Source organism: Cyanistes caeruleus, chromosome 4 (assembly GCF_971803275.1).
Source record: "Cyanistes caeruleus chromosome 4, bCyaCae1.hap1.1, whole genome shotgun sequence".
NCBI lineage: Eukaryota > Metazoa > Chordata > Aves > Passeriformes > Paridae > Cyanistes > Cyanistes caeruleus.
Genome location: NC_141704.1, coordinates 61,950,951 through 61,968,611, shown reverse-complemented (window position 1 = coordinate 61,968,611; position 17,661 = coordinate 61,950,951). Strand labels below are relative to the sequence as shown.

General features: G+C 39.7%; 1 protein-coding gene across 3 annotated transcripts; it reads left to right on the top strand.

Moving 5' to 3' along the window:
* Positions 1–254: 254 nt before the first annotated feature.
* LOC111923366 (1-acylglycerol-3-phosphate O-acyltransferase Pnpla3-like) lies at positions 255–17,220 on the top strand. Of its 3 annotated transcripts, XM_086885167.1 has the most exons (10): positions 340–624; positions 5,455–5,687; positions 6,071–6,136; positions 6,547–6,657; positions 8,790–8,999; positions 10,054–10,114; positions 12,182–12,400; positions 12,741–12,873; positions 14,054–14,170; positions 15,030–17,220. In XM_086885167.1, exons 1-10 carry the CDS (start codon positions 438–440, stop codon positions 15,319–15,321), a joined length of 1,629 nt encoding a protein of 542 aa, XP_086741293.1. In that variant the 5' UTR covers positions 340–437; the 3' UTR covers positions 15,322–17,220. The 3 variants fall into 3 exon arrangements, with proteins under 3 accessions (XP_086741290.1, XP_086741292.1, XP_086741293.1); XM_086885164.1 differs by lacking the exon at positions 6,547–6,657 and having other exon boundaries at positions 255–624; XM_086885166.1 differs by lacking the exons at positions 6,547–6,657; positions 8,790–8,999 and having other exon boundaries at positions 289–624.
* Positions 17,221–17,661: the final 441 nt, after the last annotated feature.

Here is a 17,661-nt window from a genome sequence, read left to right as displayed (position 1 = left end):
GCTTTGGAAGCGCGGAGGGTGGGCCGCTCCCCTCTGGACCTCTTCGCTCGGGGCGGGGATTCAGAGACAGGGGCGCTGGGGGGCCGGCGGCGGCTGCCCGAGGCAAGGGCTCCGAGTGATCCGAAGGGCCCGAGGGGACCGAGGGAAACGAGCGGCGGGAGGCTCGGGGAGCGGACCGCATCCGCGGGGGCGCGCCGTGCTTAGGGCGGGTGGCGAGGAGGCGGGGCCTTATTTGCATGTGCTCTCTGGTTGGCTGGGGCGCCTTGTGCCACTGAGCGGCGGCGCGGGATTGGCTGCGGCGCGGCCGGCGGCGGGGGCGCGGCAGCTGTGTAACGCGCAGGGCGGCCCCGCCGAGCGCGTACGGTCGCCGGACAGCGGCCAGCGCCACCGGAGCGCTCCTGTCCTCGCTGGCCCCAGCGCGCGTCCCCCCGGAGACCATGCTGGACCGCGAGGGTGGCTGGAGCGTGTCCTTCGCCGGCTGCGGCTTCCTGGGCGTCTACCACATCGGCGCCGCCACCTGCCTGCAGGAGCGCGCTCCGCACGTCATCCGCGACGCGCGGCACATCTACGGCGCCTCCGCCGGGGCGCTCGCCGGCGCCGTCCTCGTCGGGGGCGGCTCTCTGGGTCAGCGGCGGGGCCGGGGGGAGCGGGGCCAGGCGGGCGGCGGGGCGAGCCCCAGGGAAGGGGCAGGTGCGGCGGGCAGGGCCCGGTGTGGCGCGGGAGGGCGGCGTTTGGGCCACGGGGTCCCTCGGGCCGTGCCGGACTGGCTTCGATTCTCTGCTTCTCTTCACCCCTAAAACGTGTGCCCGTGGGTGGAATTAAATCCGAACGCGGTCCTTGGCGCAGGGAATGGTGTTGGCGGTGCTCGATCCTATACCTACACTTGAGTAGCCGAGGGGTCGGAGTTTCTCACGTGCGTGTCCCTCTGGGGGGCTGCGCTCACCGCCGCGGTCCAAAGTCCAGGAATTACCTGGGAGAGTGGGAGGCAGCCGAGCACTAACACCCTCCAGAGCGAGTCGGGCTGCCCTGTCATCAGCTGTAAACAAAGTGTTTGCGCCTCGTTGGGAAATAGAGCATCTCTCAGTACATTAAGTGCCGGGTAGCTTTATCTGTCTTCCTCCAAAGCTGCTCCTTTCTGGGGTACGACTAAGAGAGTTAAGGTCAGGGTTTTGGTTAGCTTTAACGTGCTTTTCCTCTAATCTGAGCGCAGTGAATGTCGCAAAGGTTGCTTAGGTTTGATTACAAACAGTGGAGTGATTAAAATCGCTGATTTTAATTGCCGTTTGAATAATAGAGGTAATCTTGTGTTGTGTTTATGCCGGATGTTAGTTTGAAACTAAATGTAGTGTGCTTTGTGAAATACACACTTATTTTCTAGGAGTAGGAAAAATACACCTTTTACCTATTTAGGGTTCACGAATATACATTTATCTAATGAAGTAAGCTGGATAAAAGCTCTCAAAATATCAAGGTGTTTAGGATAGGGATTTGATTGTAGTTTAAAAGACTGTATGGAATATCTGGAAATCTGAAAGTGGTTTACTCTTTATACTAAAGAAATCCACTAGGTAACACTTGTCTAGTTCATGGCTTCGCATTGATTGTTTTTGCTAGCAGCACACTTGACTGGTTTAGAACTAGAGGATTTTATAAACTCAGATTTCATCTTAGAGGAGGTGGAGAACAATGAGCACCTGTTTTGAATTTGGAGAGGTTTGTTGGTTTTGCTTTTAAATTTCTGAGGAAGAAATCCACTGACTAAAACAAGCCGAAGTTCTCTATAAGTACAGGACAGCAATGCTTGTCCCTGCTGCTTTAGCCCCTGAGCTCTAGCACATAAGATTAATTTCCTCAAAGCTTTAGAAGTAAACATGTGCTACTTAATTTAATTTTGCTGTAATATCCGAATGTGACACACTTGAGTTATCATTAGCCTGCCATCAGCTTTTGAAACAAATCATATTTTTCCCCAATAGCTGGTATTTTTAGAACATACCCAGTTTTAAGTCTTAAGTCATTGTAAATTATTTGCAAAGGAAGCTGTCTTAAATATTTGAAGCACTCTTAAGCCCAGAAAATGTATATTGTTTATTTGGCACTATGAATTAATAACAGCTTTTAAATGACTTAGCACTTTAAAAATTAAGTATTATTATTTAATAATTGTAGAATTCAAACGAATGCCTTTCCCAGTTATTACCAATCTCATATGCCAACTGAGTTTTTTTGATTTTCTCTTATAGACTGTGTGTGTGGTCACTGTCCAAGGTAGCAGATTCCATGGGCAAGTGTGTTTCTACTAGGAAAAAAAAAAAGGCATCCCTTGGGAATGTTGATAGACAATTCAAAACCACCCATATTCTAAAATCTGTGAATTGCTGTAAATTGATGAAATTAATAAGGTATTCCCATGCCAGTTCTCTGAATTTCTGTCTGTGGTATTTTGTGAGTTTGTGTGAAAGCAGAGCATGGTAAATAAGCTCTAAAGAAACACTGTTTTACAATGACAGGATATATTTTGTGAGTTTGTATGGTATGCCTCTGTTACTCTATATACTTAAATGTGCAGTATTTGTTATTCCTGCAGTTGGAGGTGTTAGCAAGTCCCATGTTTTTTAACACAGTTGCATTTTACTGTGGGTAGACAGAGCCCAGCTCTTCCCAGAAGTGAGTGGAAGGATGAGAAGCAGCAGGCACAAGCTGGAACCTTGTAAATTCAGATGAGGTATAAGTAAAAGACAATTGCTATGAGAGTGGTAAAATAATAGAGCAGGTTCCCAGAGAGGTTGTGGGATCTCCACACTTGAAGATGTTTGGGGCTTCCCAGGACCCTGCCCTGAACTGGTCTGTGTGTTGGTGCATGCAAAACAGGGTGTGCAAATCTGTGAGTAGGGGTTGTGGCTGTAATTGAAGAGCATATTCCATTTCTTGCAGCCTTGTAGCCAGATGTTTTAGGTGAAGGGTTTTCTCTTTGATTCAGATTACCTGCTGGATAGGGGGGCGGTCTGTGGAACATCAAGTGTGGATAAATATAATCATTAGCCATTGAATGGGGAAGAAAAGTGTACTTTAGTAGACTGACAAAGAGGTTTCTGTCATTAAATCTGGAGGAGGTTGGGGAGCTTAGCCATGAGTATTGTTTTGAGGATGAAGTGCATTCCAGGCTATTCCAAACTGGAATGTTAAAGCTGCACTCCTTGGATGTCCTGGAGATCTGGTATTTTGGTGATCATCCATTCCAGTGAGGCACTTAAAGAGAGCAGGTTTAGTGGAGGCTGCAAATATAAATGTCAAGTTTCAGGGGTAAATGTCTTGGGTTTTACTCTGTGAAACAAATGAATAGTTAACAAACAATTAAAAATAGGAATACAGAACTATAAGAAGGAACAGTTCGCATTTATTAGGAAGATTAATTTCTTTAGCTCTTCTGGGTTTCAAAACTAAAACAGATGGACCAAGACCTGCCTAAAATCCTAGTTTGACTTAAGCTCTAGCCCTTAGTCCCTTTTGGAGAAGTTCCCATTTTGGAATACACCAGCCTAAGAGGTAACTTCATTTTAGTCCTGTTGGGAAAGGAAGGGAGAAGGAAAATAAGTTGGACTACTTTGAAGTCTGTTGAATTAATAACAAAAAGCTGCGTAAATTTTCAATGTTGTAATATCACATACTCTTAGAACTTTTTTTTGTGTTTTTTTTCCCTTGATTTGGAGCCCTTCCTGGGTGTAAAATAGGTAACAATAAATAAAATATGTCAGCTTTTTTTTTTTTCTATGAACTACTTCGAGCATAGAAATTCTTGTATGTGGAGGCGATGGGTAACTGCTAAATCAAATTGCATGTATTTGTTTGCTGTTGGTTTGTATTTTAGAACAGGCAAGTGACTTGCCTGGTGCATAAACTGTCAAAATAGTATTTATTTTGGGAAAGGTAATTATTGCATATGCTCCAAGGCTGCTCTTCCTAGCCAGAGTTCTGGTAGTTCAGTATCTCAGACTCCTGCAACATGTCTATTTTTAGAAAGTTTAGAAGACTGAGCATTGCTAAATTAAAAAAAGGGAGTTGGTAATGAGTGTCTGGATGCAGGAAAAATTAGAACTTCTAGAACTGCCTGATTCTGCTTTTGGAAGTCACTTTGTCACTTGTCAGAATGTGACTTGTGCAATTTTTTTATTTGCCTGTAAAATGTGTTTACTAAGATAAACATATATTTGACCGTGAACACTGAGCTGTGTCTAAATTGTTTGCTGTTGTCTGGGGTGGGTGGTGGTGTCAGGCTACTGTTGTCTGTGGATTTGTGGCCCAAAATTTCCTCTATGAGGATGGAATGAAAGAATGGAAGTGGTAAAGATAGAGTGTGTCTGATAACCTCAGATTTTTTAGAGATGCTCTTTTGGACATAGACTCTTGGTTGAGAATGATAAATGTTCAGTTATTACTAATTGAGGTGGGGAATAACACTGTAGAAGGGTAATAGTTTTGGAAATTAATCTGAGCTCAAAGGCTTAGGCAGAGTTGATGCCAGTGCAGTGCTCACGTGTAACCTGATAAATTGAATTTTAGCTGTTCTAGTAAGTTCAAGTATGTAAGTTCTGAAAATATTTTTAGGAGACCTTGTAGCCTATCACTCAGATTGATAAGGTGTTACTTTGACCTTTCCCCCCCTCTCGTCTAACAGACAAGCTATTTTCTCAAAGTGTGCCCTGGAGAAATGTGACATTCGAAGTTCAAACAAAACATTGCAGGTGGATGAGCTGTTCTTCATCCTGTGACTAAATGTTGAAAGGATTTTAGTGTTCTTCAGGAACAGTCCTGTCTTCTGTAGTGGTTTGAAGTTCCCAAACATAGATTTAATTAGAGATTATGTAGGATTAATACAGATTAATAAAATAAATAAGATTATTGTGTCTGCTGCTGTAAAAATGCACCTATTTAGGGGGAGATCTCTGTGGTGTATTATGGATCTCCTCCACATTCCTTTCCCACTGCTTTCAAACCTTCCCTCCTGGCATTCCTGCTAGATCACACCTCATGATCCTTTTAGTGTTTTTATGTATCGATGAGGAGAAATGGTGCCCTGAAACCTTAACTTTGGTTCATCTTTTTTGCTTTTTTTCCGCCCCCCCCTCAAAAAATGCATTTCTGGAATGAATAATTCCTAATGCAAGTATCTCATATGGGTATTTTACACTTAGAATCTACATCTTAATGACATAGCTTTAATTTTAAGTAGCTTTAATCTTCACCAGCAGATCTTTTTGAACGTTTTGAGTGAGTTTTTTTTCTCTCAGAAACCTCCTAAACTCCTTAACATGTTGGACAGTTACTTAATCTTTTAAAAAGCTCTTGCATTTTCATTCTAGCAATAAGAGAGATAAGTTGGAGCTCTAGATATGCTTTATCAATCCAAGTGTGGGTTGTGGTTCTGCTGATAAATGCAATGTGTTTTCTTTCCAGCTCAGGCTTGTGCAGATGTTCTGGCATTAGCCAAAGAAGCTAGAAAGCGAAACCTTGGTCCTCTTCATCCTTCCTTTAATGTGATAAAGATAATAAGAGATGGGCTGATGAGAAATCTTCCAGAAAACACGCACCAGTTGTCATCGGGCAGACTGTGTATTTCACTAACCAGAGTATCAGATGGAAAAAATGCCTTAATATCTAATTTTAACTCTAAAGAAGAAGTTATACAGGTATGTTTCTTTCTGGCAACTTTTAGAAATTTCTATAATCCTAAGTACCTTTAACATCTACTGTTGGATTTCTGCTTTAAGCACTTCAGGTATTGTTACTCTGACAGTGTAACTTTAAACTCTTTAAAAAAACGCTTTAAAAAAGAGGAATTCAAGCTTTTATACACCAGATTCATGTACTGGTTTTCCCAGTCAATGTGTCTGTGAAGTTTTAGAAAGGAGGTGCAAGGGATCAGTCAAAAAAAAGGATAAATGCCTTAAAAGTCCAATGGATCTAATGAAACTACAGCCTTAATGAATAAGAATTTATTTTATAAAGAGAAGTGTTTATGTCAGTAATGGAACAATTAACATTTATTTTTTATGGTCCCATTTTCTTATAGGCTTTAATCTGTAGTTCATTTGTCCCTATTTACTGTGGCCTCATTCCACCATCGTTTAGAGGTGTGGTAAGTCTCTGTTGTTAAGATCTGAAAATAGTTCTAGCTATTCTGAAAATACTAAGAATGCTTGTGTTTTGGTTTTTTTATCTTACTGTAAAATAAATACTTCCATTGTAGTTTCTTGTACTGTAGCTGTAACAACTTTTCAAAAAAATTAAGGAACACTGAATATGTGGAAGATACTATGTGTATATTAACACACATATATTGGTCTCTCTGTTCCTCCTCTGCCCCCTAAAATTCATTAATAAAAGAAAAAGATATTATAAGGTAATGAGTATGTAACCTGTGGGTAAATATTTATTGAGGGAAGTTATGCTCTTTCACCTGCACAAATTTACAGAAAGAGTCACCTATAATAGTTAAAAAAAATCTTGTTATATATTTTGTTGTATATCTTTGTGTTCTGGCTGTAGGAAGATCTGCCTTACAACTGGATTAAAGTGCTGTGTTCAGTTAGGTGCAAACAAAGCTTTTCAATACCTTTTGGCATTCGTACGCAGTGTAAGAAAGCTTACATTTCAGAGGTAAAATATCCACCTATTAGTATGTTCTATTGCTTCCCAGGACCTGCTGGTTACAAAGCCTCTTAATACTTCATGGCTGTACTGGGCTCTCTAAAATCCGCCCTTAAAGAGACAAAAACTGCAGGAAGTTGGCATGGTTTGTTGTAGGTGTTATAATTACAAGTCTGGAAGCAGGTCTGCATTTCAAATCAAGGAAGTGACATCGGTGGCTTTTTGTTACCGTGTTTTATTCACTTGAATTTGCATCCCTTCCAATTGTGGTGCTTTTTGCACAAGGAGAAGGGAAAGAAGAAAGAAAACTTTAAACATCCTTAACAGTGATTACACCCTGTTCTCAAGGCAATTTGCAAGTATTAAAAGGTCAAGAATACACATGAAATGTATTTTTTTTCCTTCATGTTGAAATTTAAGCAGAAGTGATTAGAACTTTATAGGGATTTTCGTTATCTGTACTTCTAAACCTTGTATGTCTCTTTAAACTCTTCCAGATTAAAGGTGTTATGGAAACAGGCTGTTGGACTGAATCCAAGGTTTCGGTGGATCCAGGCTAATCTGGCAGTTCAGTTCTTGTCACAAGACCACAATGTTATTTTAAAAGGCTTCAGAGTACACAAACATACAAATGATGCTTTATTTGGCCATATTTTGAGGAAAGGAAGGCATCATTCTATTCTATTAATCTTTACAATGATTTTGATATGATTTTAATGCTTAGGAGGCATATTTGGATGTAACCTGGTAAGAATACCACAGTTACTATGCTTGGCATGATTCCTATAGGCTTAAGCACAATAGAATGTCAAAAATGTAAACTTTGTGGTATCTTGCTGTTGACTGCTTGGCATTCCTGCCTGTATACTGTATAACAAAAGCTTAAGGATAACATTTAAAAGGTGGATCTGTCATTCCAAAAGCTTTTGGGTGTGATGGCTTTTGTTTGGCTTTTTTACTCCTTTCAAACACAGCAGTGGTTTTAGATTTAAAAAATTACTTGGAGGAACAGCTGAGCAGATACTCCAAATCATGAAAATAATTTAGATCAGTAAAACAGTGACTCAGATAAGTATTTCCACCTTTTAATAATTTCATGAGGTCTCTGCCAGACCTGTTGTATTTTATTTGTGTCACAAAGGACTTGGAGATTTTACTTGTACTTCAGTGATTGCATTACACACCTAAAGTTTGGCAGGAGCTCCGTGCTGCTGGGTCCAGAGGGTATCCTGGGAAGGAGACAGGTCATGAGCTGCCCTCTTCCTAATTCCTAATGTGCTTCCTAATAATGGTTAGGGCCTGAGTATCAGGGCAGCTGAAACTGATAATCCAGGTTGCTCCTGCTCAAATCACTGCTCTGTTACATTTATGTTTGACAAGGACCTACAGTTTGGGTTTGCTGCTCTTTTAGGAAGAAGGAAAAAGCAGCCTCTGAAGCAGCAAAGCTGGTGGTGTGGGAGCAAACCAGTTCCCTGTGGCCCACTGGAGAGCTGGGTGCTGTGAGTGAGTGGAGGGGCTGTCTGTAGCCCCTGCAGCTGCTGCACTAGACAGTAGTTACCCCAAAACAGAGCACTTTGGGGCTTGGATCTTAAAATGCCTGAGATGGTGATGCACTAAAAGTATAGAAATGGGTGATTCAGTGGGAAGGAGACAAAAGCATAACCTGGAACTTGCACGCAAAGCACAGAGTAGATGTTTGTGACTTGGCAAAGTTCCTGAAGCACTGTCCATTTTTACTCACACTTTCCTTATGTCCAGATCTCTTTTTTGACACTTTTCTATCAAATTCTAATTATAAAGAGTACTTTTAAGTTAGAATAGTTTACTATATTGGAACTTGAACTTTGAACTGTGGAGCTGCTTTTCTCTGCGTGTTGCGTAGGATTATCATCTTATCATGATATCTTATTATTATCAGAAAAATCCCAAATGGAATATGCTTGCACTGCCTATGGAACTATAGTTAGGAATGTTTATTGGCATTAGAGAACAGATCATGTTCTCTACTCACTCAGAATGTTTAGCTTGGGAACACAAGGCTTAAGTTACTGCCTTAAGTTCTGTTGCATTCTTGCGTGGGGGACTCTGCTGGTCAGACATTGTCAGCCCTTGAGATGTGTTGTTTCTGTTCCTTTTGGTAGCGCTACGTGGACGGAGGAATCAGTGACAACTTGCCTCACTATGAGTGTAAGAACACCATCACAGTGTCCCCTTTTGCTGGGGAGTGTGACATCTGTCCCAAGGGGAAGTCAGCCAACTTCCATGAGATGAATGTGACCAACACCAGCATTCAGTTCAGCCTGGGCAACCTTTATCGCTTAACACAAGCGCTCTTTCCACCTGAACCCAAGGTCAGCCCCTGCCTTCCTTGGCTTCATCTCTCCACATGAAAGCTTTTGCAGAAAGTTGCACTGTTTTAGCATTTCATCCAGTCACACAAACTTCTCTGGTGGTGTATCTTATTTCTATTTTTTCATATTTGTCTGTGTCCTCCTCAGTTTTAGTCTCTCTTGGACTTAAAATGCATATCCTGCTATTGACTTTCAGTATTTGGGAATCATCACAGGATTCTGCCGTAATACCAACAATGGGAAATTAACTACTGCCATTTTGTAGTCCTTTCCTGTTTACCTGCTAAGAAATTGGAAGTTCTAAAGCTTCCTGGTTTTGTAAAGGTCTTAATTAGTACCTGGCACAGGCAAGTTGTCTTTAGACTTTGCTCAGTGCTGTTAGTTTCAGATCTGAAGAGGGAATGTTCTTGAATTGCTGTTGTGGAAGTTGGAAAAAATAAATAAAAGCAGACCTTTTCAGTTGGCTTGGGATATAGTACAGCCAAGGAGCAAATTTTCTGACTACTACAGGTATATTTTAACTGAGTGCTTTTTGATCACTTCAAGACAAATGTGTAATTCTAATTATGCAGGGGTTTTTTGGGGTTTTTTTTAACCCCTGTGTAAGTGAGCTGGTGTGGCGTCTGGTAAAAGATATTTTCATAGGGATGATAAATCTAAGCCTGAGCATAAGAATTGTGCTGATTTTGCAGAGCTTTGTAAAGTGAAAAGCACTGGGAGGGAAGGAAGGGAATTGGCATACTTTAAACACTGTTTCATTGCTGCTAGCAGCTCCTGATGAGCTAATCAAGGAAACAAGAGGAGACAGTCTTCCAAACTGTTTGAATGCCATCATTCAGTGCATGTGTTATAGCTGAAAGATAAGTTAATGTACATGATCATGTATTCATCATCACTAACCATATTAACCTGAATCTGTTGAATTCCAGCAACTATTAAGGTGGCTTTTTTCTTAGAAGAGTGGAAAGTGGCTGAAAGTGGATTTTCATTCTGCAAACTGTTGATCTGAAGTTGAAACTCTTTTTTGTCTGACTCATTTACTCTATATTTGCAGGTACTTGGAGAGATCTGTGAGCAGGGATATTTGGATGCTCTTAAATTCTTGAAGGAGAATGGTATGTTAAACTTTTAGATAACTATTGATTATATGGTCTTAACCTGAGTTTAAAAAACAAACAAAAAGACCCCAGATCAAAACAAACAAAAATGGTGAGGAGGTTTTGTGTAGCTAAGAAGGGGGTTGGTCTTTGAGAATTTTGGAGGGATCATGATAGTTTCATTCTCCTAGAAATGCCATAGTCGTTGTTCACCTGAGGTGAACTGTGCCACACAAAAATTGAACTTTTGGAGTTTTGTCAAATCTGTGTGAAGTAAATGTTAAGTGAAATTTCCAAAGAATTCCAGTTCTAGGCAAATCATATTATTACTTGGCTTTGTCATTTGTGCAGGATGAGAATAGGCTACTGCTTCCCACTCCTCTGAAACCTGTGTCTTCTATTGCCTCCTCTCTGCTGTCATCCAAGTGATTTTCTAGTAGTCCAGAAGTGGCTAACACCAATAAAAGCTCAGTCACAGACAAACTCTCTGTGTGAGAAAAGACTTTAGAAGATGACAACTTATAATGGAGCAGTTGTTGACACCCAGATAAGTTTAGGAAGAAGAATTATGAGTTCAACCCTACTCCTAGAATTCTAATAGCATGTTTTATATTGATAAATATTACTGTTCTGCAATCTTTGAGACAAACAAGTTGAAAATAGTAACTTGATATTAATATGTGTTAAATGTGCCTGGATGAAGAAGCAAAGTGGTCCTGGGTCAGATCAGACGAATGGGAATGGAAACAGGACTTTTGCAGTATTACAGATAGTACCAGCTGCAGGATGTAATACAGTCATTGATGTACTCTGCTGATGCCTTGTTACTGAATATTCAAGTTGTCTTGAAACAATTCTCTTCACTGAAGAACCTCACAGTTCTGCTTAAGAGCTTGATTTTCTATAATGTTATTATTAAGTATTATTATTTAATGAGAGAGTCTTGCATTATAGCTTTTTTGTGATTAAAAGCACAAGCTCTACAAAGAACCTCTGGTTTGTGGCTGTCTGTGCTAAACTAGGTTCTGTTGCTGCCCTGCACCCACAGGTTTCCTGTATGCAGGATTCCATCTGACACTAATATCTGACATTTCTTGCAGTTTTTCCTTGGTCTCTCAGTTCCATGTTCTCTCTGTATTGCACTATTGTCCTCCTTTTCACACTGCTAATCCTATGAACAACTTTGTTTTTATTCTGTCACAGGGTTGTTTTGTTTCAAGCTTAATGAATGATAATTATAACCTTTCCAGGGTCATTCATTATGCCTCACCTTTCTTATTATTTCAGCTGAAGGAATTAATTCCCCCCCTCCATCTGTGACACTTCAAATACTTTCCTTTGCTAAATTCGCTGTATATTCTTTTGATATTTGTCTTTTACTAGTACTTGCAAGTAGGATATAAGTTGTGTTGTATGCAGGTATAGATTCTAGTCTTTTTTCATATGTAATTTTATAATGATTTTCTGGACACCAAGTGTAAATACACTTCTTGTGTTTTTCTCTTTGTACTTAGGATCTAGTGCTTGTTTCTAAGGTAGTTATTGTGCTATTTCTTAATTGGCACCAGTTTTGCAATGCAGCCCATGTTGATTTGGATTTGTACTTTGGATGCAACTGAAAAAAATATTGTAACCTAGTTGCTTTCCCTTTTCAACCCTGTTGTAGTAATGCCTCAAAGTTCTCTTGTGATACCTGCCATGTCAAATTTCCCATGTATCTGATGTGTTTTAGGTATTCTTTCAAATACATGTTAAATCAGTTTTCTTCCTCTCCTTTAAATCCTTTACTTTCTTGCAGGAAAACAACTTTGGTAAATGACTGTATGTTTCCAGGACAGTTTCACTTAATTGTTCACTTCTTTCCTTTTCTTTAGAGCCTGTTTTAAATTAAGACCTAAACCTTCAGAAGAGCCATCACTGTGATTAAACATTTGTGGGATCCTAAGAGCCAGGTGCATTTGATGTGGGGTAGAAGATGACGTTCCCTCAGGACAGGTCTTTGTTCAGACACACAGACCTCAGGTGCTGTCAGGTACTCAGGAGTCTTGTGGATCAAACCTAAGTGAAAGCTCTTGACTCTTTCAGGTATTCTGAATGACTCAATTTATATCCACTTGTCCTACACGAAAAGAATCCCTCATGAGGCTGAACAACAACATATTGACCATGTGAAGAGAAGAAAATTGTCAGAAAATAACAGAGTAGAAACCTTGAAAATGACCAGCTTAAATGACCAGCTAAAGCAAAATCCATGGCCTTTGGAGAAGAGCATATTTGAGAGTCTACCTCCCAGACTTCGTAGAGGTGCATGCTTCAGTCTGTTTACTGTAAATCTGAGTGGCAAATTTTGGTTTTTTTGGGGTTTTTTCCACATTAATTCTTAGATCTATTGCTTAGAAGTTCTGGATAATGTGTATTGTCCCTGTGGCATGAGTCTGTGTTCCCATATTTTAAAATATCATAGAGAAAGTTTGTGGTAAGAGTGCCTTGAGATTAATTCTTTCGTTTTCTAACTGAGCCTTATTCAGGAACAATGTTGTAATGTTGTAATGTTGTAATGTTGACTGGATATTATAAAACTGAGAAAATTATCAAAACTGCTTTCAGACAGTGTAACATCTTTTCCCTAATATTTATTCTTAAGCTCTGCAGGAAGCTTGTAAAGAACAGAATGGATTCTATGCTCAGTTCTCTAAACTCTTCCCCATGCGGGTGATATCCTACCTGATGCTGCCATACACACTCCCAGTGGAGTCTGCTTACTCAGTTGCTTTACGGTAAGGAACTTGTAAAGAACTCTTCTGGAATTATCAGCATCTTGGAAATGTACTCATTGAGAGCTTATTCAGCGTTGGCATTCTGGGAATCTACAATTCAAGTGGTAACTGTCAAAAGACCCATTATTTCTACCTACGTGATGCATCCTCCTAAAGCCTATCTAATCCAAAGCTGGATAAACATATTAGAAGATTCTTATATAAGACTCATTTTACTAATAGCTATCTCGTAATTGCTCAAAAGAAGCACCTTTAGTTGTGCTTTCCAGGAGTACGTTCTTCATTGCTATATTCTGCAGGGGTATCTGAACTCTCTCCACATCCTTCTTATGCTTCTTTCTGAAATCAGGAGTGAAATCCACTGTTCACTCACCATGTAAAGTCTCTTACCAGTTCTGTTTAGGTTGACTGAAAGTTATGCTCTTGAAACAGGGCTTAATTTGGTAAGTTTCAATTCTTGTCAAGAAGTTATGCTCAATGAATGCACCATGAATCATAAGTTTTGTGCTTGCTTAAGGGAATTCCAGTTCTTGAGCAGTAGATGTCATGACTATCTTTAGAAAATCTTGAAAAATCAATTCTGGCAATCAAACCATATACAACTCCAGTGAAGTATTTTATTTATGTGCTGCTGAGTGTAGCACTTTTGTGCCATTTTTGTTGGATGGGGAAGAAGCAAGTTTCTCTAGATTACTCGGTGGGGTTTTCCTCCTTGTCCCACTCTGATGTAGCTGACTCCTGTTAAAGGTACCACAAGGAAAAAAAAGTACATTTGGGACATTGTTCTTGTTTTGCCTTCTCTTTGTTCTTCCATTGTGCTTTTCCTTTATTCTTCCTTCCTCTTCCACCTTGCTTTAAACTGAGAAGAAAGTTCCTACCACAAAGGTCTTGGAGGCAGGAATATTTTGCAGGATCCCTATGCTGGTCATAGGGTGTGGCATGCACACACTGTCAACCACTCAGAGATGCAGTGATTTGTGCTGCCCCTTTTCATAGCTTATAGAAGAGAGATGAGGGGGCTAGATGGGAATTCAGGGAGGTTGGGAAGAAATTGACACCTTGGTTAGGGGAGTTGATTTGGGGAGTAAAAAACTGTTTTGGGTATGGGAAAGGGTGTGTAAAAATATAACTCTGATTAAAGCTCTTGCTTACAAAAGCTGTGTTTTGGTTTTGCCTGCAGGTTGGTGAACTGGTTTCCTGACATGCCTGCTGACGTTCGATGGATGCAGGAGCAGCTTTTCCGGATTGCTGCCACAGTTTATGCCCAGGCTAAAAGCAAGCTGTTCTGTACAGCCAGGTGAAGTGGAGTGCTGCTGCATGCAAATGATGCAGTTTTAGAAATTCTCTCTTGCTGAAATGATTAAGGCCTTTTCTTGAATAACACTAATTGGCTTTTGAGGCATCTCTCTGAGCAAAAATGTAGTTCTTGGTATATATTTGCTATTCATCCTACTATCCTCTCTTCAGTTACTTGATAGCACATGTAATCCAGTGTCTTTTCTTCTTTCTTTTCTTAATGATACTTCTGATTCCTTTTTACAATAAATTTGGGGATCACCACCTTCCTGCTTTTACCATTATTTAGCAGTTTCTCATATTCCAGACCTACCAATCCTGAGTCTCATCATCTGAGACAGGCCTTGGGAAGACACAGAATCACAAATTTGTCTCAGAAATAACTTCTAAGAGGGGTTATTTGGTCATTGCATCATGATTAAACACACTGTTTTTCTTTTTGTGGAAAAGCAGCTTAAACTGTTTAACTGTCTGTGGATGGCAAGTTAAGGTATTTTTATTTGTGAGAGGTGTTGCGGCATGTTGAGTTTTTGTTGTTTGGGGTTGCTTTTGTTGGCTTTTTTTCCCCAAAAGCACTGCAAGAGAGAAGAGGAAACTTAAAAAAAATAGGGGATTCTTGGATAAAACTTCAGTTTCCTGTTTCTCAGATTGGTAAAGGCTAACCTGGTGATTCAGGTGCTGGTTTAGAGTGTAGCCAAGTTCTGTTCCAGTTGTTCAGGTTGGTGATAACAAACTGATTGTAAAGTGGAATGCAGAGATGGCCTTTGGGAAGGTGAACAGCTATATTTGCTACTTGTAAACATGACAAAAATGCCATTGAAACACTAATAATCTAATTTTCCTTCTTTCTTTTTAAACAGGAAAGACAATTATGCATCACTAAGAAAATGTCAAACTGTCCCATCTACTGTGGAATTTCGTTCCTCATACTGCCACCTTAAAATGCCTCACTCTGCTGCACACATTGAGAGCTGGCTCTGGGAATCTTCATGCTTTATGCACTCAACTATGAAAAATGCTTCTGCTGATACCCAGGAGCAGTCAGACTTAAAGTCCTATCCTAATTTCCTCCCAAATCCTGAGGAGTCTGCATTGGAAATAGATGTTGACTCTTCCTTAGAGACAAGTTTCCAAACTGCTCCAGAGTATTAATTGGGAAGTAGGTTCCACAGTTTCCAAAATTTAAATTTGGCACAGAAAATGAAAACCTAGACTAGGGATCACTTTGTTTGTTGCCAATAAGTCTTGGGAAATTACTTGTGTACATCTTCCTGGCAAATCTGCCTTGGGAATTTTACTGTTTCAAGGATTATAAAAACAGTGGCTGCTACACTAAGTAACAGATTATAGCTCTGTTGAAGCACCAGCTCAATGAACTCTACTAAGACTTGTAGTTAAATACTGTCTCTCTGGAAATAAATCTTTTTAAAAATTACTTTCAGCATAAAAATGTAAATTCTGTAAACATATTGTTAGACAAACAAGCATAGATAACAGAACATTTTTTAAAATGTAATTCTTAACAATATTATGTGTTAGGATTACTTTTATAGCATTTAAATGAAATTGGACTTTTACTCCCTTAAGAGGAATACACAAGTGAGTTTCTTAGTGGCCTCCAGTGTCCATTTGCCTTATATTTAAATACTGTTGTGTTTATGGAAAGTTGTCTGCACAAGACATTGTAGGAACAGTATTATTCTAGGTTGTTGTATGTACTCTGCAGTTCCTAATACCTTTCCTCTGTGTCTATTTCCCTCCTGAAATACTTCAGGTGAAAATGACATGAGAAATGGGGCACCTTCCCCCAAAGTGTAAACAAGTATGCTTTCAATGATTTCAGAGGACTTCTTTTATTTTATTTTTTTTTTGGAACTTAATATAAAGGCTTAATAGTTGATCAAGTGTTGAAAAGTAGATAAAATAGTGATTGTGGTTAGTAGCAAACATAGTTAAACTTTGCAGAAGATGTTAGTAAGAATCATTGTATGGCAAGTGGTGAATGATTAGGTTGTCTCTCTAATTGTTGTCAGATCATTTTTTATTTTTTTCCCCTCCAGTTTCAGATTTTTCTTTTCTTCTTTCATTTCCCTGTTGCTAAAGAAAGAAAGGTGTCCTGTCTCAGTGAGGTAGGATAACCCAAAGGAAGTTTCCCAAAATTGTCAGGAGCAGCAAAAGTGTAAGACTTGGTAGAGGTATCAATATTCAGGGATCTCTGCAGCTATCTCAAATAACAGGTTGAAAATTTAGCCAAATCATACCTCTATTGAGAGCTGGCAGCTTAAACCATTTTCACTACAAAGATTCTGCATGATTTTAACAACAACAATGCATCAGTAGATGAGGGCATCTGGGAAGGAAAGTGGTGTTAGGATTTATCACTGTTCTGATGGCTTTCCAGGTCTTGTACAATTTTTAAGTAGAAGGAAACAATAATGGCTTTAAAGTTGATTTGCACATATGTTTGGGGGGAGCCTGTGAAACTTCCCAATCAAGAGAGGGAATTCCGTGCAACCCAGGGAAGAGCTGCTTGAAGGCCTCTTGTCCAGGGAAAGAGGCTGAACTGTGATGCTCAGGAGCTGGGGCCATGGGAGTGTGAACTTTGGGCAAAATGTAGCACTTGAACTGGGCCTGCCTGTCAAACAGTTGTTTGATTTCCCTAAGCTTGGAGTGCTGCATTTTACAATATTCAGGTGGATTTTAGGTTGGGGAGGAAGTGCTGTGCTCTCTATTTCCATGCTCTACCAGGCTGGTGCTACTTAATTTTAACACTTCTGTTCATTTCTGGGGTGTAGATAACTTCAGACTTGCAAAAAAAAAGTTGGAATTGTTACTCTAACTACAGTTAAAATATACAAGATCTGTTTTAATTTGTCTTCACTCATTAGTTTACTATTATGTATTAGAATTGAAGCAGGAATGTCAAGTCTTTGGTCTTTATTGGAATACTTCTATTAACTACATTTAAATCAACCTTAACCACTTTTTCTGTTAGGCACAGCTCCCATTTTGTCTCCCTTTTCTAAAATAAAAACACAATCTCTTCTGTTAGCAAGGTCTCTGAGCTTTCTTGAGTGTAATTCACTCTAGTGCATATTACATCAGAATGTGTTGACACCATTGATGGCTCAAAGGTGGTTTTTTTAAGGGTACTAGTCTCAAGTTGGAGCAATGCTTGTTCAAACTCCAGCTGGACCTGAATGTCATCTCAATTTAAAATTTTGTGGGTTTTTGGTTTTTTTTGAGTTTTGATAGGATTTTTTGTTTGTTTTCTGCAATCAGTTATTTTACAAATACCTTGTTGCATTTAAACAGAAAAAATTTAAAAAATAGACAAAGTTGGGTCTGAAGGGAGGAAATAAAAGGGGGTGTTGTTTCTAAACTAAAACTGACTTAGCAGATAACTAAATCGAAATAATACAATAATAACCTATTAAATAATTTGTTCTGTGAATAATAAAAGATGCACTAAAAATATGTATTTATAGTTAT